Raw genomic sequence first — 27500 nt, forward strand, 5'->3', positions numbered from 1 at the left:
GTTATCCCAAGGTTCAGCCACGTGGTGAGTCAGGAACCATTAACTATACGGTCCCTTGCCAACATTGTAATTTTTGTTCATTTATAGACTCCAGTCCCACATTTGTACATCCTAGTGGATTTGGACAATTCAAAGCCCGAGCCAGTGGCAACTGTATGTCCACCAATGTGGTGTATTTGGCCACGTGTACATTGTGTTCCGCATTCTATGTTGGCAAAACGAACAGATGCCTCAGGGATAGAATGCGTGAACACATTTATCACATAAGGAAAGGTACCATCCATAATGCATTGGCCAAACACACTGCTGAGTTTGGTTTGGATCATACGTTCAAGTTCAGGATAGTTGAGCGACTGTATGATTCATTTAGGAAAGGGGACATGTGTAACCTTACGGAATCAAAAGAGAGCAATTGGATCATCAAACTCAGGTCCGATAAGCCACCTGGCTTAAATGGGAAAGTTCCCATTAAACCTTATCTAAAGATGAGGAGGCTCAAGACATGATTTAGCCTTATGAAGTTTTTGATTCTTTCCATTTGCGTTAATACTAAGTGTTTTGAATTGTTGTCAGCACACTCATGTCTATTTTTAATTTCTTAGTTCTTAGTGTTTGTACGTGTATTGAGTAAATAAATATATAGAGGAGTTTATATGGTTTTAGTAATGAGATATGTACATTTTTATGCTTTTGTATATTTGAAGTATATTTGATGTGATATCAGCTGTCTGAATTGTGTATTTGATGAGATACATATGTCCATATATATTCCTCAGTGTTCTTATCAAAGTCATTATAGCCGTATATGGCTGGATATATTGTAATTAGATAGGGTACTTTTTAGCATCAATATGTATATATATGTATTTCTTTGAAATGTTTCCAGTCACTTAGTGACCATTGATTTTAATTTAACTGTTGTTTAGGTGGTTATAATGAGTTCTTTTGTGCAGAGGTATATACCTTTAAAAATGATAGATTTTGAATGCTTTCCCGCCAGTCTCAGGATTTAAACCCTGTTGTGTCAACTGTTAATTGGTCTGATGAAGCAGTTTGCGAAAGCGCTCACCACCGTTGTACTTGTGCACCTGAATTAAACTCTTCTATTTTATGTATCCTTGGATGTAGTTATTGGATGTAACCTTCAGCTTTGGAGAAATTCTTTTTTACTTTGGACTGCATGCCCTTCATTGCGTTGCTCCTAGTTGGTGTTTTCAGCTATATATATATATATATATATATATATATACACATGTATATATATATATATATATATATATGGATATAGATATAGATATATAGATATATATATATATATATATATATATATATATATATATATATATATACCAAAAAATACAAATCCCAGGTGTCTGTCCATAAACCACAAGAAATCAGTCAACTTTTTAGCTCTTTCATTCACACATTTATTACGTGAACTTCATCAGAAAAACTAACACTCTTGCCCATACTTCCTTTTAAACTAAAGTCACAGGAAATGACATAAATAATGAAAAATTAAATAAAATTTCTATAATATATATGTTCCCAACATTCAAAATTCTTATATTAAATTCAAGTACATAAAACATATTGATGTATATCTACTTACATAATGCATTCAATTATTTAGTAAAAAAAATTTAAATTAATAGACTGATTTAATCCTGGTAAGTTATCAGCTCCTAGGCTTAGCTGCCATAATGTCTCCTTACATTCCAAAATATTATTTAAATCCCCTCCACACATTAGCTCATTAACCTTTTCTACCACAAAGAATTCAGAATTCTTATAATCTAAACAAGATGCAGCATGTTTTGCCAAAGAATTTGTTGTATCTTTATTTTTTCATGGCCAAATTGTGCTCGTATATTCTACGTTTTAAAGCCCTTTTGGTTTTACCTCTATAATAATGGGTACATGACACACAACAAGCTATGTAGACTACAAATTCAGTATTACAATTAAAATACTCTTTAGCCCATATAGTGTAGTTTAAATGCTTTAAAGTCACAAAGGAGCTGTTACTAATATATCTACACTGTTTTATGTATTTGAATTTAATATAAGAAATTTTGAATGTTAGGAACATATATATTATAGAAATGTTATTTAATTTTTCATTATTGATGTCATTTCCTGTGATTTTACTTTAAAAGGAAGTATGGACTTGCCCATAGGGAATTTAAATAATATTTTGGAATGTAAGGAGACATTCTGGCAGCTAAGCCTAGGGGCTGATAAGTCACCAGGATTAAATGAGTCTATTAATTTAAAATGTTTTTTTACTAAATAAGTGAATGCATTATGTAAGTAGATATACATCAATATATTTTGTATTTGAATTTAATATAAGAAATTTTGAATGTTAAGAACATATATATTATAGAAATGTTATTTAATTTTTCATTATTGATGTCATTTCCTGAGATTTTAGTTTAAAAGGAAGTATGGGCAAGAGCGTTAGTTTTTCTGATGAAGTTCATGTAATAAATGTGTGAATGAAAGCGCTAAAAAGTTGACTGATTTCTTGTGGTTTATGGACAGACACCTGGGATTTGTCTTTTTTTGAAGTTTCGTTTGGTTTGTTTTGGTTTTATTCATATCAGTTATTTTTCGGGTGGCATCCATGGCCGCTGAGGGATCTAGTCAAGAGAGTTTGCTCAATTTGTCTGTCTATCAAGTCCCTGGGAGTACAGAAGGTACCAATGTTCCCTCAAAATTATATCACCAGAAAGAACTAATCTCAACGATTGTGGAGATTGTCAAACAAAGTGTGTTCAATTATGTTCCGCCTGATCACCAATGTGAAGGGGTTGGAACTAGAATTGAAAACACTTCCACATCACTATGACAAAATGCAGGAAATGATGTAGTAATTGGTGGTATTTCAGTTAATGTTATTACCGAAGGAAAAAAACATGGCAACAAGTGAACGGATTCCCATTAAAGAAAACAATGTTTGGGATTATGTTTGCAAGTCCAAAGAGAACCCGTTTTCAGCCATTCAAGTCACTGAAGCCGAAGCAAGTAAGTCAAATAACAATGACCAGTACATAGATAGTGCAAATTGTAGAAAGACAATATACGAGCTAGAAAAAATGGTATTCAAGTATGTGACTTTAGAATTGGAGATATTATATTTTGAAGAGTGCAATAGTAGGAAACTAGTGCCACAAGGCTTACGTACAGCAAAGTTTCCTAACTGTGCAACACCCAGGTATGAACTTTGTGAACAGTTAATAGAACTTTACAACAACACTGGTATTAGTATGATGCGCTTACTAATAGCGCATTATATTAAAGAAATAATCACAATTAAGGATACCATAAAGAATTTAGATGAAAAAATTAAAAGTTATAATTGTTTTAGAGACTATGTAGTGTTGTACAATGGTGTAGAGGTGAAGGCCGACAGACATCGGGCTACAATAGTCTCTAGAAAACAATCTAAATTAAAAAGAGACATTTTGGCGTACCAAATGAAGCAAGTGTATAGTGTCCAAAACAGTGTTTCTGAGGTGCAGCGACTCAGTGACAATCAAAATAATGTTAATTCTTTTGGACAAACATCTGGTACTAGTTTGAATATGAAAGAGAAATTTGCTTTGGCAGACAAGAAATCTAGTGGCGAAAATTGTTGTCCCATTAAAGAAAGTGATAAAGAAAGTACATTCTTAGTTTATGGTGAGTCTGTTGGGGGTGAACAAGAAAACGAAAACTGAACCAGCTATGCACAGGTTGCTTCTCAACCTAAACAAGGACATAATCAAGGCCCTTTTCCCATGGACAATGTACAAACCAAACAGACTCGCAGATGGTACCTTATATCCCAATACAAGGGGAAGGGCAAAGGGAAAGGGAAGAATTACAACAACCACAATAAATTGAAGTGGTAAACAACACAGGTACAACAAATGAGGCAAAAGATTTTTCAATTAACATTATTAATTTGTTTGATGTTGCATTATCTAGTGATGTTGAAAATGTTTTGAAAAAAGGTTTTACCTTTATACTACAAACAGTATGAACATAGGGAGACTTTTGATTGACTTTAGGTTGTATTTAAGAAAATTAAATTTGAGTTACATCATGCAAGATGTTATGGAAGCATCAAATAATAGAAAATTGGATACTAAACCTAGAAAGCCAAGTACATTTAATCCTCCACTACACAACACACTCCAGGTGTTCTAGAATTTATGTGAAAGTGATTTCAGGAACATTTGTTTAAAAGGGCACTCAGACAATTTGAGTGACAAAGAAAAGATGACTTTGGATGCTTTGTGTAAAAATTCTGACCTTAGAACAATGAAGGCAGATAAGGGTGGTAAGATTGTGGCAATGAACACCAAACAATATAATAGTTCTTTGTTAGAAATGTTGGAAGATACCACAACTTATAGAAAAGTTCAAGTAAGGGATGTGAAACAAAGTTTTCAAAGAATAGATGTAGCATTATTTGATATGTTTAGCCAAGGTGAGTTAGACTATGACAGTTATGATTATCTTTTGGTTAAACATCCTAAATTGGCAACTTTTTTTGGGATTCCGAAAATACAGTTAAATCAGCTAAATCCTCCTTTTAGGCCCATTATTTCAGCGAAACATTCTAAAACTGAAAACATTTCTGTTTGGTTGGATTATGTTTAAAATACAGTAGTCCAGAAATCTAAATTCTATCTAAGGGACTCTTGCCACTTATTGGAGCAGTTACATAGTTTAGATGTAACATTAGAATCCACTAGTTTTGGTACCTTAGATGTCAGGTCCTTATATACTTCTATTAATCAAGAAGAAGGACTAGAATATCTTAGAGAATATTTGACTGAAAATACAGAACTGGGTAATATTAAAATAAACACCATTTGTAGTTTAATGGAACTAATTTTAGAAAACATTTTTTTCAGGTTTGATAAAAATATTTACCAACAAATTTCAGGTGTAGCCATGGGGGCAAGAGTAGCCCCAGCCTTTGCAAACCTAGTAATGGCAAACTGGGAGTTGAAATTTTTTTTAAAACATCAAAACTATTGTAAAGTACAAACTTACTACAGATTTATTGACGACCTATTTTTCTTTTGGACAGGTACTTATGAGGAGTTTGCTAACATGGTAGAAGATTTGAATAACACTACACATTTTCTAGAATTTAAAATAAGTGGAGTTGGAGAGTGTATTTCATATTTAGATGTAGATTTGAACATAAATAGGGAAAATAATACATTCATTAGTAAAGTGCATAGGAAAGAAATGTTTGCAAACAAATATTTACGCAAGGATAGCCTGCATACACAACATATGAAAAAGGGAGTTGTCAAAGGTCAAATAAAACGTTTAAGTACATTGACTACAGATGATGATACATTTTTAAAAGAAATTTTGTTTTTGAGATCACTATTTCTTTATAGAGGATATAATGTAGATTGGATAAAAAGGATAGAACAGTAGGTTATTAAGTTGAGACAAGGTGTAGCCAAACCTATCCTCCTGTCAAAAGATATCTGTGTAAGTTCTGTGCTTAAGGTTCCCACTCCAAATGCCAATGAGAATTATCACACTGCATTTGTTTGTATATATATATATATATATATATATATATATATATATATATATATATAAAATTATGTTTTTATATGTATATATATATATATATATATATATATATATATATATATAATTATGTTTGTATATATATATATATATATATATATATATACACACACACACAAACATAATTATATATATATGTGTATGTATATATATTATGTTTGTGTATATATGTGTATGTATATATATATATATATATATATTATGTTTGTATATATATATATATATATATATATATATATATATATATATATATAAAATTATGTTTGTATATATATATATATATATATATATATATATATATATATATATATATATATATATAAATTATGTTTGTATATATATATATATATATATATATATATGTAATTATGTTTATGTATATATATATATATATATATATATATATATATATATATATATATATATACATATACATATATACATACATATATAAAGAGAGAGAGAGAGTGGAAAACTAACATGAAAGTAGCAGTCCAAACAACAGGAGACATTGCTAAACTATGTACCTCTACTTCTCTATGTTAATTAAAAAAAACTTATATTATAAGAAATAATTTTATAAATGACTAGCTTCTGAACTGTCAATATAGTCCATCAGTACGTGAAACCTGAATTTACCATCACTTGTTTACTGGTAGTTCTAGAAGGTGATGACATTTTAAATAAAATGCTTTAGCTACAATGCTAAGTCTGCTAAAATGATGACTTATGGTCTACTGATTAACCCTATTATCATTCCTTAATTTTAGATCAGTGGAACAATGTATAACACAGGTCGCCATGTTTCTTTCCGGCCCAGCAGAGAGCAGATGGTGAATATTTCTGGAGGACCCCTGTTATATAACCATCGCCTGGAAGAGGTCTTGCTGCATTTTGGCAGTGAGGATGGCCATGGCTCTGAGCACCAGTTTAACAAGCAGACATTTCCTGCTGAGGTAAGTATCAGAGGTGTTACCTTTTGGGGGGAGCTAGCTGCATATAGTTTGAATTTAAAGCAATATGAATTCTCATCAAGGAAATGTTCTAATCCATGAGTGATCCTTGTCACCCATAGCCTGGTGTTGTCTGCACAATGAATATAATAATTTAGACAGAACACTTGGGGATTTTCAATCATTTTTAGCTCTTATTCATCTACTTGAATTATGAGTTGGGCAGATATGGCCTCTGTTCTTTCCTTCTTGTTAACCAGGTGAAAGGGCTAACTCAGCATGACCATATTCACACATAGTATTTCATATTTCCTGTAAAGATAATCACCTCAGAGATGCATAGGTTCATAGGTATGTACCAGGCTAACAATCACTGGGGCCAAATAACTTATTTGTATTCTAAAAGGCTTTCAAGATCACCTCCCCATCATTATATGATATCCTGACCACCACAAAAAATAAACATTTTTTGAAATTAAAACACTCCACTGAATGCATGAAGATTTCATTAGTTGACTTTTTGTGTTTTATATCACTCAGGTATTCACCAATCCGTTCTTTGAGGCATCTATTAGTTTTACCTACATAGCATGCCTGACATGTCATATAGGATGCTAAATATATAACCATTCTACTTACTGTTACAATCAATCCATCCTGGACAAGCAATCTCCCTATCATAATGTGCTATTGTAAAGTATAGCCCATCACTGCAAAACTTGCAAGCCCCACATTTATTCATCTTCTTCAATGTCTGTCTCACTGCAAACACTGAATCTACTGTGCTACATCCTGATCCAAATCTGAACTACTCATCTTACTTTCTTCTGTTCTGTGTATTATTTTATGAGTCACACTCTCCAGCACTTCCATGCACTGTGACAGAAATTTGATAACTGTATCCTGGCCATAGCTGTGAATATCCATATTGTTTTTGTACAAATTTTAATATGCACTGAACTGCAATTATACCTTGCATTTTAATTTGTGGTTTCTACTTCTACAGACACTGTCCAGAATTTTTCTAAGACAACAGGACTTTCTGTAACATGATAGTTTTGATAAAAAAAATTAATCTAATAACATGTTATACAGATTTTAAACTTTAGTTGAAAGCATACATACATGGTCTTTTGATAAATGCATCACATTTTTTAAATATGGTTACTGCTGAACCATAATAAAATCAAATTGCTTTCATTATAATCAAAATTAATCTGCTAGACGGCCAGTGGCTATTGGTATGTAGGCAGCAAAATATTTCTTCATTTGACTAATTAATTCAAGATTCTGATGTAATATACTACAATAATGAACATCAATTATATTTTACAGCTGCATCAAACACACTGATTATATTCTAACAAGAACTTGCATTCCCACTCACACATATACACGACACATACACACACATTTGGTGCAGACAACCATGTAAGCACACATACCCACACAATTAGTGTTGCATTCGAATATGAATTTGATGTTTGTACTTTCTGACATGAATGACTGGTCTAATGAAGGCAAAATCCTCTCAGAAATACATGGGATAAAACAGCAAGAAAAATGTTAGATTCCAGTATTATTCATATGAAACCTGGCAGGATTTGCAAACTGGTTATATAAATACCAATTAAGTAACTACTTTGACTGCCACCAAAACTGAAAGTGATGACATGGCATTAACACACTATAAATGAAAAAAGATGCATTGACTGAAAAAGAATAAATTAAAAAAATAATGTATCTGCGTGTCACTGCGTTCTGTAATCAAGAACATGACACACAGTTTCATGCTTCTTCTGAAAAAACTATTAATGACTTCCTGGTTAATCTGAAAAGGAAATTGTACTCTTCTAAATACCATTCTATCATGGAAAGAAAAACACATTTGTCCCTCACACTACTGAAAAAGGTGAGTGAAATTTGATTAACAGCTCATGTGAGTCTTTTTTATAGACTGAATCTAAATCATTACCTAAGTGAACCTGAAAAATAGCCCAGCAACATATTTCATAATAGTTGTAAACTGAAAAATGGATTAAATATTGCAGTATTGGCTTTCAGCCATGCTGCTTGTGATTAAAACGAATTTGTTTGATGGGGATATATTTCAACTCTCTCTCTCTTGTCTTTACTTCAAGCACATAATCAGATTCAGAGCTATTCATCAACAAGCTGTGGGTAAAATTCTCCAATATTAATTGTTCCTTTTGTTTACCTTTCATGTCAGGCACTTAGATCATCACAGCATATTGCAAATAATGTTTCAGTGGCAAAAAAGTACTAACCTATAAACTTTAGTGGAATTTAACTATAAATTTGTGTAAAACTCAATGGTGTGAGGAACTTTGTTTTTCTTTTAAACTGTTAAGTCAGTATGGCACACTGTATAGAGGTACCTGTTTTGCTGTTTTTCACTAGTCCGTTGTTACTTTTTCATATCAGACAGTGTTTGAAATTCATGTGGCTGAAATTTATTTATTTTATTTTTTATTTATTGACATTTGTTGACGGTAAAGTCTACTGGGTCTGGAACCCAATTTCAGTGGAGGCCCGGGATGAAAAGCTCCACAATTAATACAGTCAAATAAAATATAGACACTTAACAAATTTTTTTAAAACGTGTAATATGCAAAAGTTAACAAAAATTATAAAAGTAAAATACACAGACATATAAAACTTAACAGTATGTATCAAAACTTATAAAAACCTAGACGACAGTTGGTAGTATAGTACAAAACTTGAGTTGTTTCTTTTTTGGCATTGCATGAAAACATGGCAGTTCTTACCGAATAAAAAATAGTGGTAATAGAGCTGTGTTGCCATCAGGGTAGTAATTATGTTGAACTGTGGAAGTGGGTTAATATTAAGTAGTGCAGGTTTTATGGTGGCTTGTTTGTGTTGCACTGGCATTTGAGGTTATTTAGGAAATACGTTTCTGATGCTACTTTGTATGTCTTTATACAGTCTATTTGGGTAATATGAGAGGGTACGCAGTTTCATTGTTTAGCAATGCTATGGGAGAACAAGTATTGCCATCTCTTTAATGGGCTTGGTTACACTTAGTAGCAATTTGTTGGAGGATCTTAGGGTACATGAAGGAATATATGTTTGTAGTATTGATGAGAGTGCTGGGCAGGTATTTGGTTTATAAATTAGTTTATGGGCTAGCATTAGTTGGGTATAGCAAAGATTGTGTGGGAAATCCAACCAGTTCAGTTCAGAGATTGCTTGCCAGTGGTGTGAGAGGTTAGGCTTTCCTGAGGCAAATTTAGCTATTTTATAGTAGCAAGACTGAAGTTTATTGGTGAGGGATGAGTGAAGGTTAGTAAAGATGGCCCTACCATAAAGTGGGGCAGGGATGATTAAGGTACTTGCCAGTTTTGTTTTGGTGGGTTTGTCTATGTAGAGTTTGTGACAATAAAGTTTGCCAAGTTTAAATGTGTTTTCTTTATTGCATTAAGAATGTGTGTTTCATAGGTGAGTTTGTCGTCAATTGTAATGCCTAGTAGTTTGGCAGTTTTTACTATTTCTATTTCAGTTTCATCTTTAGAGAAGATTTTGAAGTCTATATCTGGTTGTCTTGAAGAGAATAATAGAAGCTTTGTTTTTTTGGCGTTTAGTAGCAGTTGTGAATTGTTTAGCCATGATTCAATCTCTGTAAAAGCATTTTGAATAACTGTAAGGAGGTCAGAGAAATTGTTTGAAGTAGCGACTATTGTCGAATCATCTGCGTATTGGATCATTTTAATTAGTTGTGAGGCTTTGTGTAGGTCATTAATAAACATACTGAAGAGAAATGGTCCCAGAATGGAACCCTGTAGGACTACTATGTTGTTTGACAGATAATCAGATTAAAAATATTATACAGATTCTACCAGTTTCTTTCAGAAATAGTCTTACTTTTATGTCATATAGCAAAATGCTAGTGTATTCAATAATATCAAAGTTAAATATTCTGTGTATTTCTAATTGTCTGTAGACAATAAGTCAGATCAACTACCTCAAGAGGAAATGGCATTAATGCACCAAGTTATAATAACATAAATGAACAACAACCACTGGTTATATTAATGTTTAGATCTATAAACAATACCTTTGGATTTGCCCAAATTGTTTTTCTATTTATGTTTTTGTATGAACCATGATTTTCTCCTTTCCAAAGGTCATGAAACTGATCATACAGTCTGTCCTGAAATATGACTTTTCAAAGATAACAATATAAACTAGCTAACTCAAATGTGTTTTGTAAAAGTCCTTGCATTCCCTAAAAGTATGTTTCTACTCTAAAACTTTGAAGTACAAAACTTTGTAAAAGACCTTATACCACTAAACATTTTTGTACAGTTGAACAATAGTACAATAATTGCAGCTATTATCTTAGGCACTAATAAATAAAATATAAATATTATGCATTAAAACATCATAATGTCTTGTGATGTCTTACCCTTGATGTTACAATACCTTTGGCAACTTGGTGAGACAGTTTTTCATGACCAACATGAGTTAAAAGGAAATATACTATTTCATGAATGGAAGCTATAGGAATACAAATTCTGATCTACTATCATTATATCTACAAGTGCCAAGATTTTTTTATTGGCTGTTCATAAGTAAGACAATGGTAGTAAATGCCACCATGACAAAATACAGGAGATTGCTGGAGAGGAGTTAAAATGCCTCATAAATTGTTGGACATGTATTTTTGGCTACTTTGATTTTTTTGTTTTTGACAGCCTTGCGTTTCCAGTTTGCTGTCAGTCTTGTGCTTCTAATACTCACAGTGGATTTGTTAGGAAATCAGAATGTAATAAATAAATAAACAAAGAGGAGCAATGCCAATCTTCAGATTCACATGCTTTTTCTGTTTAAAATTATGTTGGCGTTACTATACACAGTGAAAGTGAATGCTAAGCATCACTATATACACTATAGTAATAAATTCACTGAGTTGTAAGGAAAGTTAATTCATTCAGCCATTTTCCATTACCTGCTTTATCTTATTTAAGGTCATGGAGGATCAACAGCTTATTACAAAAGGCATTGGGTATAATTTAGAGAACCAGCTCTGCAGTCAATGTCAGCCCATCATCAGATGCACTCACACACACACACACACACACACACACACACACACACACACACACACACACACACACACACACACACACACCTATAGGAAATTGAGAAGATCACTAGTTCAGCTATTTCAAGGTATTGAAGTGAGACAGGAAAATGATGCATCTAACACAAACTAGTATGTACATATGGAAAACTTGCACACTCTAAATAAAAGGCAGCCCCAGTCCAGAACCTAACTGAAGAACCAACCACTGTGGGCACCAGTACCAACCAGACCACTGTGTCATCTATGACTACTTCCTCCAAGTAAATTACACTACCATCCCAGCAGAGATGTATGCACACATATACATTTGTACACTGGTACATAAATATGTCACACATGCCATTTTTAGATATGTATCAAGTGAGGCAGCTATATAATATGCAGTTATGCATTATTTGAAATCCAAGCCACCGTAGTATTGACTGTCAGACCACCAATAAAAAATGAAAAGACAGCTAATCGCCCAATACTATTCATTCAGGAAAACTAGCACAATATACAGTACCTTTATAATTTATTGTTTTATGTTTAGTGCTTTCCTCTGAAATGGTACAATGGATTTCTTCAGCACTTAAAACTCCCATCCCCAAAAATATAATTTAAATATTTACATCAACCATGTGAAAGAACATTTCATGCATACAATAATTTAAAAATAATCCAGTGATTCAAAATACAATGAATTAATGAATAAACCTCATTTAGATAATACGAAAACTTAGATAACAGCAGAAAATTAGACAAATCCAAACTATGAGAATACTTTAATGACAGGTGCAGCGTTAGTGTTGTTGCCTCACAGCAAGAGGTTCTCCGTTCGATTCTCGGCTGGAGTGCGGGGAGTGCCTTCTGTGTGGAGTCTGCATGTCCTCCCCGCAGTTGGGTGGGTATTCGAAAGACATGTGTAAATGAGCGTGCCTTCGTTGAAGGTTGAACGTCGAGCTGGCACCTGTTCATGAAAATCTACTGCCAGTCATTAGCGGACTGGAGTTCCACTGTGGCAACCCCTAACCGGGAAAAGCCGAAAGACAAACAACAACATTAAAAACATACAGAAAAAACAAAATGTCTGGATTACTGGATTAAGCACTTTCGTTCCTCCCAAGGGACTTCATCAGCATAATGTTGTTACTACTCCAGCCCTGTTTATACCATCATTCCACTCCATCAGACTAATTTAAAGAGTATTAAGCCTTAATTAAATTATATAGCTATTAAAAGGACCATCAATAAAAAAGACCTATATTTAAAGGAGCATACACACTCCAAAAAAAATGTTCAGAAGGTTAATTCCATACTTGAGGCTATTCTACATTTTAAAATTAATTTTGTTTCAAAATTTATCTTGTTAAATGGGTGAATTAAATTAACTAAATGCATCCTGTAGCCCACATTTTCCAAAAATTTCAAAAACTTGCCATACATTCTAACTTTTATTAAAATATAAAAATATAAATATTTTGTAATCTTAATTTCCTAAAAAGCCATATAAAACCAAATAAGTTAGAAACATCACAATTTCAGGCTGCTTAACTTAACTGCTGGTTGCAATACTGTACAGACTGTGTTCTGTCATTCAGACTGGGGGGGGGGGACTGCTTTCAACCTGAGCTATGATATTTACAATCTATATTCCAAAATATTCTCCCAATTACCACTACCCCACGGGGGTTTTCCACCACATCAGTAATACTAAATAGAAATTTATTATAATTGCTGCAACTTTACATGTGCCTGGCTAGAGCAATGTTAAGACCCAACCAGCTGATATCATAGTTGTGTTCATATATTCTTTTGCTCAATGGCCTCTCAGTCTTACCTATATTGTATGTATTGAAACTTACACATTTTATTTATTTATTTTATTTATTTTTCATTTGTTAACCGGGGGTGTCTGACTGAGCCGAAAAGGCCCTTTTTCAGCAGAGGCCCAGGGAGAAAAGCTCCACACAGAAAAATTACAGATACATTTAGATATTTAGACATGATCAGTTTACACACAAATTACAATAGACATGTTTTTGCCAGGTAAATAATGCCTGTTGTCCCACAATTACCATTTTTTAAAAATACTTTAGAGTTTAGGCCATTATTTAAAATAATAGTATTTTCCTCTAATATCCAAGCACGTTGCTTGCAAGCTCCACATTTATTAGTCCCCATATTATTTTTTTACCATTCCGTGAACTAGTTCTTCCCATAATTTTTTTTAACTTGATAATGTTTCGTTAATGAAAACAGGCTCATTGCCTAAGACTCCATAAATGTCATCACTACCCCTTAAGAAATTCCAGTTTCCCTTTATAGTGTTCTTATATCTCCAGATAAGTCGTTATAAGCCATGACACAAACCCTTTGGGCATTGATATTTGTAGACCAAAAGGAAAATGGATTATTCCAGCAAACCAAGTCAGAGATAAAATGAAAATTGTACAAAAAAGAACTCTGACTACAGATACGCCAAGCTATTTATTAAAACAAGAACATAAAATGCAAATACGAATGTAAAGCTTGTGGGTGATACCCTTCTTCAGTGCTAATAAATATCAAAAACATCTAACTCAAAGCAATCACATGACACAGCCAATGAAGGAATTAGTAATAATTAAAAGGAACAATAGTAACATTTTTTATATATCATTATAAGATCACCAGACTAATTAGTAAATATGAGTAAATCAATAATATTGCATCTGTTTCTTAGTTAAAATAGGTTTAATGCTAATTGTATAAACCAGGTTTTGAGTCAGCTTTTAATCTTAAAATCCAACTGTAGTCACTAATTTTGAAAACATTATTAACTTTTCCCCTGTAATATTCTTGTTACTTTAAATTTAAACTCATGACTGGGATCAGTATCTAAAACATGTCTTGCCAGAGCATTCGTTTGAATGCTTCTGCATATATCAGACTTGTGTTCAACAATACGGTCTTTAAGTCTACAACTGCATTTACCAACATAAAAACAAGAACATTTTATACAAGTTCCTAAGCAGACCACATAAGCAGTATTACATGTGGCATAGCAATAATTTATTTATTTTATTTATTTATTAAACATTTGTTTACTGGGAAAGTCCGACTGGACACTTCCTTTTTCAGCAGACGCCTGTGGAGAAAAGCTCCCCAGTAAGGCAACAAAGTTTACCAGAGGCGGCAATCACAAAGTACAACAGATTATAGCATATCAATTATACATATTTCAATTAGATACAATTAGTAAAAAGTTTCCAAAAGGTGGCAATCACATAGTACATCAAGATTATAACATTTCAAATTATAGCACAGTGAGGAATACAAAACTTTCTACATTATATCTCCATGGTGTGGCAATTATCATCGTCTTCTTTCAGCTGTTCCCATTAGGGGTCGCCACAGCAGATCACCTGTTTCCATTTCTTCCTGTCCTCTGCATCTTGCTCTGTCACACCAACCACCTGCATGTCCTCTCTCACCACATCCATAAACCTTATCTTAGGCCTTCCTCTTTTCCTGTTACCTGGTAGCTTCATCCTTAGTATCTTTTTCCCAATATACTCAGCATCCCTCCTCAGCACATGTCTAAACCAATGTAATCTTGCCTCTCTGGCTTTGTCTCCAAACCTTCCAACCTGGGCTGACCCTCTAATATACTTATTCCTAATCCTGTCCACCCTTGTCACACCCAGTGCAAATCTTAACATCTTTAACTCTGCCACATCCAGCTCAAACTCCTGCCTTTTTGTCAATGCCACTGTCTCCAACCCATATAATATAGCTGGTCTCACTACCCTCTTGTAGACCTTCCCTTTCACTCTTACAGGTACTCGTCTGTCACAAATCACTCTTGACACTCTTCTCCACCCACTCCATCCTGCCTGTACTCTCTTCCACACTCACCATTACTCTGAACTATTGACCCCAAGTATTTGGTGTAGCAATTATGTGGTTGGGTATTTACAGAGTAGTTAGTTGAGTAACACCACAAGAAGCAGTTAAATATAGTGAGAAAAGGGAGAGTGTGGAATGCTAAGCGGGGATAGGATAGTTACATCCATACACTTTTTCTGTTACTGGATGTACAAAAATATTATCAGTGGTGATGTATCTACAGCAACTACAACTATAGCAAGGAAATGTCCCCATGTTTGTTGTTAATTTTGTCACTATTGTTTAATTTAATTTTTTTATAACATAATCTCCTTTTTATTTTTTTTTACAATTTCTATAGGCAAGTTTAATTCTGTCATCCAACAAACATTCTAGTTCTGGCATAGCTCCTAAAATATTCCATTTCTTCTGTATTATTGTTTTCACTTCATTAGTTCTTTTGTTATGTGTAGTTATATATCTGATTTTATTCCCTTGCATATGTCTATCAGTAATCAAATCATGGTTTCCAGTCTCCCTAAAAATTGTTCTGGCCAATTTATCCCTATTTTGTCACCTTGAAAAAAACTCCTTGTTATGAAAGCTTCATTAGAAATGGTTGGTTGAGATGTAGTTAGATTATCTAATTGCTGTATAGAACCAGTTTCTCTCCTCAACTGGCTGGAATTGCAGAAGGCAAATGTTGATTGGATACATCTTCAGTTGCTGGCGTTTTCATAGAGTTATCCATTGGTAGAATAACTGAGGGGCATTCACCATGGGCTGTCACATGGAAGAGTTGCAAAAGGTGTATTTCCTACAAATCTTTGTCTTGAAACCCACCCCTGTTTGTTCTAATTGAACATCCAAGCAGTTAATACTATTTCTGTTTAAGGTATAAGTGAAACAGAGAAAATTAATAAAGATGAGGGTACAAGGGAGGTTGACATTAGTAACTGTGTAAGAGAGCAAGATATGGAGTATTCCACTGATGTGGTTTTATACCAAAGGGACAATATGCAGTATTTTCCACTCTTTCAGTGATCAGAGAGAATTGTGAACAGACAGGTACAGTTCAGGGATACAGGGCCAAATAACAGACACACAAGGGGTACTACAAAAATATAAACAACAGTTCACCAAGGAATATGAATATGAACCACTGTTACAGGAAAAGGTATTGATAGAGAAAAATGAAGGAAAAATAGAAGGAACTATTTTAACTCGAAATGGGTTCAATATTTTTAACTGCGGTCATTTATATATTACTAAAAAATTATTTCACAGTTTGAAAAAGGATTGAAATTTATACCAAGTAGACAAGCATATTTGACAGACACTATTTCAGAGCTCAAGTTATATGTGAGGAAGATGAACCTAGCAATATAGTTCGATAAGAAAGATGGAGTGGTAAAGGGTAGAACTAATGATAGTAACATTAGGAGAAAGAGTACTTTTAACCACCACACACACACACACACATCCAACCATAGATGCTTTTGAAAAAGCTTGTATGCATGAGATATATAAGTTATACAATAATAAGAACAAAGCAAGAAAGTATAATTTGAGGAAGGAGGAGCGTGAGCTGTTGGATACCCTGGCCAAGGATATAACTATTAGAATTATGAAGCCTGAAAAGGGAGAGGGGATAGTAATCTGTGATACTATCGACTATGTGCATATAATGTCAAACATTTTATACAATTCAGAACCATATAATATAGTTTCATAGGTGTGTTGCCAAATCAGCTGCAGAAATGAAGCTAAAATAGCATACAGAGAAGTAGACATATACTTAGAGAAACTTTATATTGGCAATATTATTACATCAGAAGTTTATACATTTTTGAAAGTAGAAAATACTCTTCATTCCAACTATGTTTGCAGTCCCTAATGTGCATACAAATGTAATTAAACCCCCTTATGAACCAATAGTCTCTGCAAGTGGCTCCAAGACCCATCCTCTAGGAATTTACACTGATAAAAAATTGAAACCTATTCATAGTCAGGAACCCCATTTGTTAAAATACTCATTGGATTTCTTGAGAAGATTGACATCAGACAAGTGGGACTGGAAGACTGTTTTTTATTTTTTTAATTATTGATATTATTGATCTTTCTAATTCTATCCTCATGGAGGAGGGAATAAATTTATTTTTGGATATCTTAATTGAATATGAATTTTTGACGGCAGAAAAGTTTAGAATTGTACCAGATCTAACTAATTTAGTACTTAAAAATAATTTTATTTTAATTGAATGTGAATTTTTGAATGCAGAAAATGACAGAATTATACCAGATCTAAATGATTTAGCACTTTAAAATAATTTTATTTATTTTAATTGTGTGAATTTCTGACTACAGAAAATGTTCGAATTATACCCAGTCCAACTGATGTAGTACTTAGGAATAATTTTATTTATTATGAAAGAGAGGGGTTTAAATAGTTTAAGGGGATAGCTATGGGTGTGGTTTGTGCCCCCATATATGCTAACACAGCACTACTGGTATGGGAGAAAAGTAAAGTTTTTCCCTCTTGAGTACTTTAAGTTTGTTAGGCTATACTTGAGATTTTTAGATGATATTTTTTATTTTATAAAAAGGCCCTGATGAAAAGGTCGAGGAATTTATTGATTACCTTCACAGCAGTACCACTTTTTTAAATTTCACATATAGCTTCAACAGAAATAATATTAACTACTTAGATGTTCAATTAGAACAAACAGGGGTGGATTTCAAGACAAAGATTTATAGGAAATCTACCTTTAATAGTTCTTATTTGCACTGCACTAGTTTCCCCCTATGTGTTTATGAGAAATCTAGTTAGGGGTCGGTGCATAAGGGCTGTGAGGATGACTTCAAGTTATAATGACCTTGAAGAGGATATATACACTCTTAAGGAAATGTTTCTAGAGAGGGAATACTCAGATTTTATGATAGAAAGCATCATTATCAAGGTCATTAATGCATACAGAACAAAGTTTAAACCTTTGTCAGGAGAGGATACCAAATTAGTTAGGAAGAAACATCTTGTCCAAATATTAATTTCCAAAGAGCTTGTGTTGTGGCTTATAATGACTTATCTGGAGATATAAAGAACATTATAAAAGGAAATCAGAAGTTCTTAAGGGGCAGTGATGACATTTATGAAATCTTTGGCAATACGCCTGTTTTCATTAACAAAACATTATCAAATTAAAAAAAAAATCTTGGATGGAAGTAGTTCATGTAAAGGTGAAAAAATAAATAAAATGTGTTCCTAATAAATGTAGAGCTTGGGTATTAGATGAAAAATAGTATTGTTTTAAATAATTGCCTAAACTCGAGCATTTTTATAAAGGGTAATTGTAGGACAATAGGCATTATTTACCTGGTAAGATGTGTAAGTTGTGATGGGCACTGTAGAGGTAAGACTGAGAGGGCATTGAGAAAAGAATATATGAGCACAACTATGATATCATTAGGTTGAATTTTAACAATATTCTAGCCAGGAACATGGAAGGTTGCAGTAATTATAAGAAATTTCTATTTGGTATTATTAAACTCGTAGAAAAAAACTGGGGGGTTGGGTAATTGGGAGACTTTTTTGGAATATAGAGAGTTAATATGGCAACCCAGGTTGAAAGCAGTGCCCCAGCCCCAGTCTGAACAATGGTACAGTATTGCAACCAGCACTTAAGTTAAGAGTTAAGAGCCCTGAAATAGTGATGTTTATAACATACTGGTTTTATGTAGCTTTTCAGGAAATTAAGATGTCAATACATGTCTATTTTTTATTTTTTTGATATATTTTATTAGAAGTTAGAAAGTATGGCAAGTTTTTGAAAGTTTTCGATAATGTCAGCTACAGGATGCATTTATTTAATTTAGTTAACCCAGTTAATGAGATAGATGTTGATACAAAATATATTTTAACATGTAGGATAACCTCAAGTATAGAATTAACCTTTTGAAAGGTTTCATGGAGTGTGTATGTTCCTTTAAGTACAGGTCTTTTTTATTGAAGGTCCTTTTAATAATTATATAATTTAGGTATGGTTTAATAATTGTTAAATTGGTCTAATGGAATGGAATGATGGTATAAATACAGATGGAGCAGTAAAAACATTATTCTGATGAAGTCCCCTTGGAGGGACAAAAGCACTTAATCCAGACATTTTGATTTTATGCGTGTTTTTAATAGTGTCATTAAAGTAGTCTCATATTTTGGAGTTGTCTGTTTTTCCACTCTTATCTAATTTTTGGTTTATTATACAAAAGTGGTAGCATCCTACTGCTGAAGTTCCTTTACCATATATAAACAGGTATTTGATTAATAATAAATAAATAGACTATAACATGTTAAAATGTAATTATTGCATTTACTTGAACCCTTAAACAACAATATACAAAACAGTCTACTAAAACACACATTCCTGTATATTGAAAAAACTCTTTTATATAGCTACTATAACTTAGCTGCTCATAGTTTTAAGATGCTACTAATGAATACATGTTTATTTAAATCTGGTGATGTTATGACCAGATCTAAACTGGAGAATTATGGAATCTGAACAACAAATATGGAGCTGGGGTGGTGCTTGTGACTGCAGTGATCCCCTTTCCCCATTAATGTGTTGCTATCCTGAATCAGCAACACATTGGATATACTTTAAAGAAAAAGAAAAAAAACTCCTTTGTATGGTCAGTGGTTAAAAAAATTACTGTCAACAGGCTGTAGTGACATAATAGTTGCAGTTGCTACATGGATCCACCCTACCCACATAAGCATAGACTGCACCTTGGTCCACAGTCAAGCTTACAAGGAGCAAAATCTTTATAAATTGCTTCCGACAATTAATGTGGATTTGGGAATTCACTTGGAGTACACAAACAGTCTGAAACATTCTGTTCAGTCCATTCAAGATATTGTGTAAAGAACTTCTTGTCCACAGTCCTGAAAGTAATGTGAGTCTATTTCATGAATCATACTACTCCCAGAACTGTAAATCTGCACTATCATTCAAAGTCCCTTTAAGGAACTGTGCACAGTGTTTGTGAATACCAGCTTCTCTGCTTATACTCTATTACACCTTGGTTTAGTTTGCAAAGTCTAATAACAAAAATATGGACAAAGTTTTTGACAGATACTTACATTGAATTATTATTCTCCTACATATTTTACTGTTTTAAAAATTATACAATGTATTTAATTCTGATGTTATTTTATTGCTTGTTTTTTTTCAGTTTGGATGGAATGGAATAATTGATTTCATTGGCTAGATGACTACCAACTACTTTTAAATGCTAAAAAAAATAATGCTTTTACTCAAATCTGTGTCAGCACAGAAACAATCTTTCAATATCACATCAGCAAATAATACCTCAGCTGAAACAGTTTCCAGCACAAAGCTCCTTGCTGTCTTAATTGAGGATAACTTAAATTATGATCAACACATCATTCAAGCCATCAAGAAAACTCACCAAAAGTTGGGATTCCTCTACCGAAACAAAAACTTTCTCACTGACTACTCTAGAAAATTTTTAGCAACATCCTGTCTTCTCCCTTCTCTTCTCTATGCAGCACCCATCCTGACTAACCTTCACTCCCCGTGGCTTGCCACAATAAAATAGTTAAGTTTGCATCCAACTTACCAAACCATTCATATCACTGCCAAGCAATGAAACACCTACACTGGCTCAAACTACATAATTTCCTTACCTACTCCCAAGTGCTTAGTGCCCACAAAATAATACACAAACCTGACAACTGACAATTGTTACAAAACATCCTCAAACACTACTTCCCTCTTAGGAATCTGCACTCACAGAGCAAATATCTCCTGACCAGGACCGAGTTTTGTAACAATGCAGGCGAGTCACTTTACTCAACTTATGTTTCTAAGTGCTGGAACTCTTTCCCATCCACTAGAGTTACCGCCTGTCCCACTTTGTGAGGGACAGTCCCTCTTTGGGCAGTTGTGTCCTGCAAATAAATTGAAAAAATGTCAAATGTCCTGATACTTTAGGACAAAAATATTTCCTATATTTTATGTAATAGTTGCATAAAACAGTTATTCTGTATCTGAAACACCTAAATGTTATAAGAAACAGAATAATCAACTAAAATGCTACAAGAATAAGCTTATATTTAGGCAAAAAACTGAAGTTCTGCCCTTTGTACTGACCGTGGGTATGTTTTGCCTGCAAAATCTGGCATTTCTACCAAAAATGTCCTACTCTGACCATTGAAAAGGTGGCAACCCTACCATCCACCCTAAAACAAGACAACATTACCACACATTTCAAACACAGCCTAAAACAACAGCTAACTTCCTCATGGCTATACTCATGCGCCCATTCTGACTCAACCCACCTTTCTGTTTCTCTTCCACTGTCAAGCTCTCTGTCAGTCACTCTTTCACCTTTCTTATCCATCTCTTCCGTCCCCACTACTGCTCATCCAGCTAACCTATATCCATAATCCTCTCTTACTAATACCCCTTCATACCTACATCATTATCTTAAGTATCTACTGTTATCTCAACCTCTCCACTATAAGAACTATTCTTAATTATTTCTGTTTATACCCTTCCTCCTCCTCTTCCTCCTCTATTTTTCTGTTCCTACTCTAGTCACATCCTGTGTCAGTAATGTCAATAAACATTTACTGAACCCATGTGCATTATCATTGCTCTTGTATCTCCAGCTAGTATATGTTAACATATCTTGCTCATTGTAAATATATATTTTATGCAGAGCTTTTCTCCCAGGTCTCCTCAGAAAATGGGACCTGTACCCAGTTGGACTTTCCTGGTAAACAAAAGACAATAAACAATTAAATAGTTTAGGGAGGCCTACTTGTAAAAGACCTCAGTACAGACTTTGTTGGCATGCTTGGTCTGATTTAAGGATCTTCCATTGTGATTGTTATTACGTTAGACTCAACACTGAGCAAAGTCTGTTTACAAGCAGTATATCTAAGAAATATTTTTGTCTTGAAATGCCTAAGCTATCTCATTCTTCAATGGTGGAGTGCACTTTTTCAAAAGACAGCAGTATCCACTGCATCTAAGTAATTGTTGTGTTTTGACAATAAGTTATATTGCTGTTATTTAAATTGCTCATTGAGTACTGTGCTTTGTTTATTTTTGAGATGGTCTGAAAGCAAACTGTAAACTATGTTGGAAACTGATTAGTAAAACAGTTGTAGCAATTACTCTTTGAATTCAGAAAGACGACATCTAGGCTAAACATCTTTGTTATGTGAGAGAAAAGCTTAACAAAGTTTGTTAAGCACCTTTTGGCACTGTTATCCTCTACCTTCATGCATTGTTAATGCAGCTAGCACACAACAGTGTCCCAAAACTGAAGCATCTTTACAATTTGTAATACATGTTTCTCTGTCACAAATTTTTTGTCTGTGGCAGCAGGAAATATATATTCTAGCTTTTAAAGATGCTAGAGAACTAGTCCTATATGTTCTTTTGGTCATTGGCTGTGAGACAGTACTAAGTGTGTTAAAGTGTTCAAAAATGTTAAACACTTTGCAGATGAAGAAGATTGGAGCATCCAAATACCCATTTACTACAAAGTAGTGAAAGCTGTAACACAGTTAGTGTTCCTATACTTCTCTCAGTCTCTCTCTCGCTCTCCCCGTCTTTTACTGCACCTCTCTTTTCCCCTCTTTCCCTCTCTCTCTTTCTCTTCCAGTGTGTGTGTGTGTGTGTGTGTGTGTGTGTGTGTGTGTGTGTGTGTGTGTGTGTGTGTGTGTGTGTGTGTTTGTGTATGTCTGTGTCTGTTTCTCTCCTTCTCTCTCCCTCACTGCGTGTATGTCTCTCTCACTCTCTCTTTCTTTCACTCCCCCCCTCTGTAACTGGTGGGGCATGGAGCGGGTAAAGCACCATGAAATACAAAGAACTGTGGTCATGACTACACTCTCAAGGTGAAATTCTTAACACCCATTTCTCAAACGTATAGCAATTATTTATGACTAGAGACGAGATCATCATCTTCTGTTTTATCCTGAGGTATATAGTTAGTTGGGTTCCTGAAGTTACAAACACTTCACTGGTTGACTCTTTTAATACAAACTGGCCTTAAGTAAATGTTAATTTTACTCTTGGTAAGCTTGCCTGCTTTAGCATATATTGTCTGTATGTGGGGTCCTGGGGCTAGTTATTTAATAAAGTAATAAATAAATAAACAAGCAAATATACAGATGTCTGCAGCCGTTGATTATATTTGGAGTCAACAGCTACATTAACTATGCCTGTTTAACCAGTGTTATTCTTTAAAATGACACCTTGTGCACCAGTTCAGACCGAAAAATAATAGAACCGACTTTCAGTGGTGCATCAGCTACTGCTGGGCCTTGAATACATTTCTTCATTTTACAGTGCATGTGTAAATGGAAGAAGATGCCTTCCAAGAATTAAACAAGTTTCATAAAGTTTCATAGACTGCTTTAATTGTTTCCACAGTCACTCATCTCTGATATTTTTGCAGCTGTGATGCCTCGTGCCGTGGCCCAGCAATCAAGGAGACTCAATCCTCACCACTAACACCAGAGAAGGCATCTCATATAAGGAAAGGATAACAAATACACACAGTGAAGTGCCATTTCCCTTAAGAGCACAGAGATCACAATTAGTCTGGTCTGGTCGCTTCCTTGCTCTCCAGGTCCCCAATAAGACTCCCCACTGGCACAGCTATAGGGTCCAGATCTCAGCCTAGCTGGGCAAGCTAAAATCTCGAGCACCCTCTCTGTCCAACCAGTGCTTTGTGTCCCTGCCCAAGTAGCTGACATACACACTTTGAGTTAGGAGTTTATACAACCACACAGACACTTCCAGCTGTGCCCCTTTTGCCCAGACTATACAGTATTACCACTTGCCACCACCCAGCTAATATTTATCAGCTACTTAAAGGCCCTTAAAAGGGTGTCCAATTATTACTGTGCACTGTGGTAATGAGGGTCGGAACTTTGAATGTTGGCAGTATAACTGGTATAGGGAGAGAGATAGTTGATATGATGGACAGAAGGAAGGTTGGTATATTGTGTGTGCAAGAGACCAGATGGAAGGGGAGTGAGGCTAGGTGTATTGGAGGTGGGTTCAAATTGCTTTATCATGATGTGGATGGGAGGAGAAATGGTGTAGGAGTTATCCTGAAGGAACAGTATGTCAAGAGTGTTTTGTCGGTGAAAAGTGTGTTGAATTGAGTGATGTTTATGAAGCTGAAAATTGATGGTGTAATGATGAATGTTGTTAGTGCTTATGCTCCACAAGTTGGGTGTGCGATGGATGAGTAAGAAAAATTTTGGAGTGAGTTGGATGAAGTGGTGATGACTGTACCCAAGGGTGAGAGAGTGGTGATTGGAGCAGATTTCAATGTGCATGTTGGTGAAGGGAACAGAGGGGATGAGGAAGTGATGGGTAGGTATGGTGTTAAGCAAAGGAATGCAGAAGGTCAGATGGTAGTGAATTTTGTGAAAAGGATGGACATGGCTGTGGTGAATACGTATTTTAACAAGAGGGAGGAGCATAGGGTGACATACAAGAGTGGAGGAAGATGCACACAGGTGGATTATACCTTATGTAGGAGGGCCAGTTTGAAGGAGATTGGAGACTGTAAAGTGGTGAGCGGTGAAAGTCTATTTAGGCAGCATAAGATGATGGTTTGTAGGATGATGTTGGTAATCAACAAAAGGAGGAGGAGTGTAAGGGCAGCATCAAGGATCAAATGGTGGAAATTGAAAAAGGGTAATTGTGAGGTGGAGTTCAGGGAAGAGTTAAGACAGACACTGGGTGGCAGTGAAGAGTTACCAAATAGCTGGGTAACTACAGCAGAGCTAATAAGGGAGATGGCTACAAAGGTGCTTGTTATGACATCTGGACAGAGGAAGGACGACAAGGAGACATGGTGGTGGAATGAGGAAGTACAGGAGAGTATACAGAGAAAGAGGTTGGCAAAGAAGAAGTGGGATTGTCAGAGACATGAAGAAAATAGTCAGGAGTATAAGGAGATGAGGTACATGGCAAAGAGAGAGGTGGTGAAGGCTAAGGATAAGGCATATGAAGAGTTGTATGAAGGGTTGGACAGTAAGGAGGGAGAAAAGGACCTGTATTGATTGGCTAGACAGAGGGACTGAGCTAGGAAAGATGTGCAGCAGGTAAAAGTGATAAAGGATAATGAGGGAAACATACTCACAAGCGAGGAGAGTGTGTTGAGCAGATGGAAAGAGTACTTTGAAGAGTTGATGAATGAAGAGAATGAGAGGGAAAGAAGGTTGGATTATGTGGGGATAGTGAATCATGAAGTGCAATGGATTAGCAAAGAGGAAGTAAGGATAGCTATGAAGAGGATGAAGAATGGAAAGGCTGTTGGTTCAAATGACATAGTTGTGGAAGCATGGAGGTGTTTAGGTGAAATGGCAGTGGAGTTTCTAACCAGACTGTTTAATGAAATCTTGGAAAGTGAGAGGATGCCTGAGGAATGGAGAAAAAGTGTTTTGGTACCGATTTTTAAGAATAAGGGTGATGTGCAGAGCTGTAGTAGCTACAGAGGGATTAAACTAATCAGTCACAGCATGAAGTTATGGAAAAGAGTAGTGGAAGCTAAGTTAAGAAGAGACGCGATGATTAATGATCAGCAGTATGGTTTCATGCCGGGAAAGAGCACTACAGATGCGATGTTTGCTCTGAGAGTGCTGATGGAGAAGTACAGAGAAGGTCAGAAGGAGTTGCATTGTGTTTTTGTAGACTTAGAGAAAGCATATGACAGTATGCCTAGAGAGGAGTTGTGGTATTGTATGAGGAAGTCGGGAGTGTCAGACAAGTATGTAAGAGTAGTACAGGATGTGTACAAGGGTAGTGTGACAGTGGTGAGGTCTGCCGTGGGAGTGACGGATGCGTTTAAGGTGAAGGTGGGATCAAGGATCAGCTCTGAGCCCTTTCTTATTTGCAATGGTGATGGACAGGTTGACAGACCAGATCAGACAGGAGTCCCCGTGGACTATAATGTTTACAGATGACATTGTGATCTGTAGTGAGAGTAGGGAACAGGTGGAGGAGATCCTGGAGAGATGGAGATATGCTCTAGAGAGAAGAGGAATGAAGGTCAGCAGGACTAAGACAGAATATATGTGTTTGAATGAGAGGGAGGATAGAGGAATGGTGAGGATGCAAGGAGTAGAGGTGGCGAAGGTGGATGAGTTTAAATACTTGGGATCAATAGTTCAGAGTAATGGTGAGTGTGGAAGAGAGGTGAATAAGAGAGTACAGGCAGGATGAAGTGGGTGGAGAAGAGTGTCAGGAGGGATTTGTGACAGACGAGTACCAGTAAGAATGAAAGGGAAGGTCTACAAGAGGGTAGTGAGACCAGCTATGTTATATGGGTTGGAGACAGTGGCACTGACAAAAAGGCAGGAGTTAGAGCTAGATGTGGCAGAGTTAAAGATGTTTAGATTTGCACTGGGTGTGACGAGGGAGGGTGGACAGCATTACGAATAAGTATATTAGAGGGTCAGCCCAGGTTGGAAGGTTTGGAGACAAAGCCAGAGAGGTAAGATTACATTGGTTAGGACATGTGCTGAGGAGGGATGCTGAGTATATTGGGAAAAAGATGCTAAGGATGAAGCTACCAGGAAACAGGAAAAGAGGAAGGCCTAAGATAAGGTTTATGGATGTGGCGAGGGAGGACATGCAGGTGGTTGGTGTGACAGAGCAAGATGCAGAGGACAGGAAAAAATGGAAACAGATGATCTGCTGTGGTGCCCCTAACAGGAGCAGCTGAAAGAAGATGATGATGATGATTATTATCTAATTGGTAGATGTGACTAAACAGTCAAGCTTATTTGGAGTGACTTGGACAGTAAACTCTATAAATATGCAATGTACTCTAGAGCTTAAATTATCTCTACACAAACCAGCCACAGTTAAAAGGTTTTAAAATATTTAGTAATTAAAACCACA

The 27500-nt window shown here is 35.0% G+C and overlaps 1 protein-coding gene across 1 annotated transcript in view; it reads left to right on the plus strand.

The window, feature by feature from the left end:
* Window positions 1-27500, plus strand: part of LOC122816096 (carbonic anhydrase-related protein 10-like) — a 1019679-nt gene that overhangs the window by 76745 nt on the left and 915434 nt on the right. The window contains exon 3 of the mRNA XM_044088879.1: window positions 6384-6569. Within this exon, the coding sequence (XP_043944814.1) occupies window positions 6384-6569 (186 nt within the window). The remainder of the gene's footprint in view (window positions 1-6383; window positions 6570-27500) is intronic.

The sequence above is a fragment of the Protopterus annectens genome, chromosome 1.part1 (genome assembly GCF_019279795.1).
Source record: "Protopterus annectens isolate FY-2018-M chromosome 1.part1, PAN1.0, whole genome shotgun sequence".
NCBI classification, from domain to species: domain Eukaryota; kingdom Metazoa; phylum Chordata; order Ceratodontiformes; family Protopteridae; genus Protopterus; species Protopterus annectens.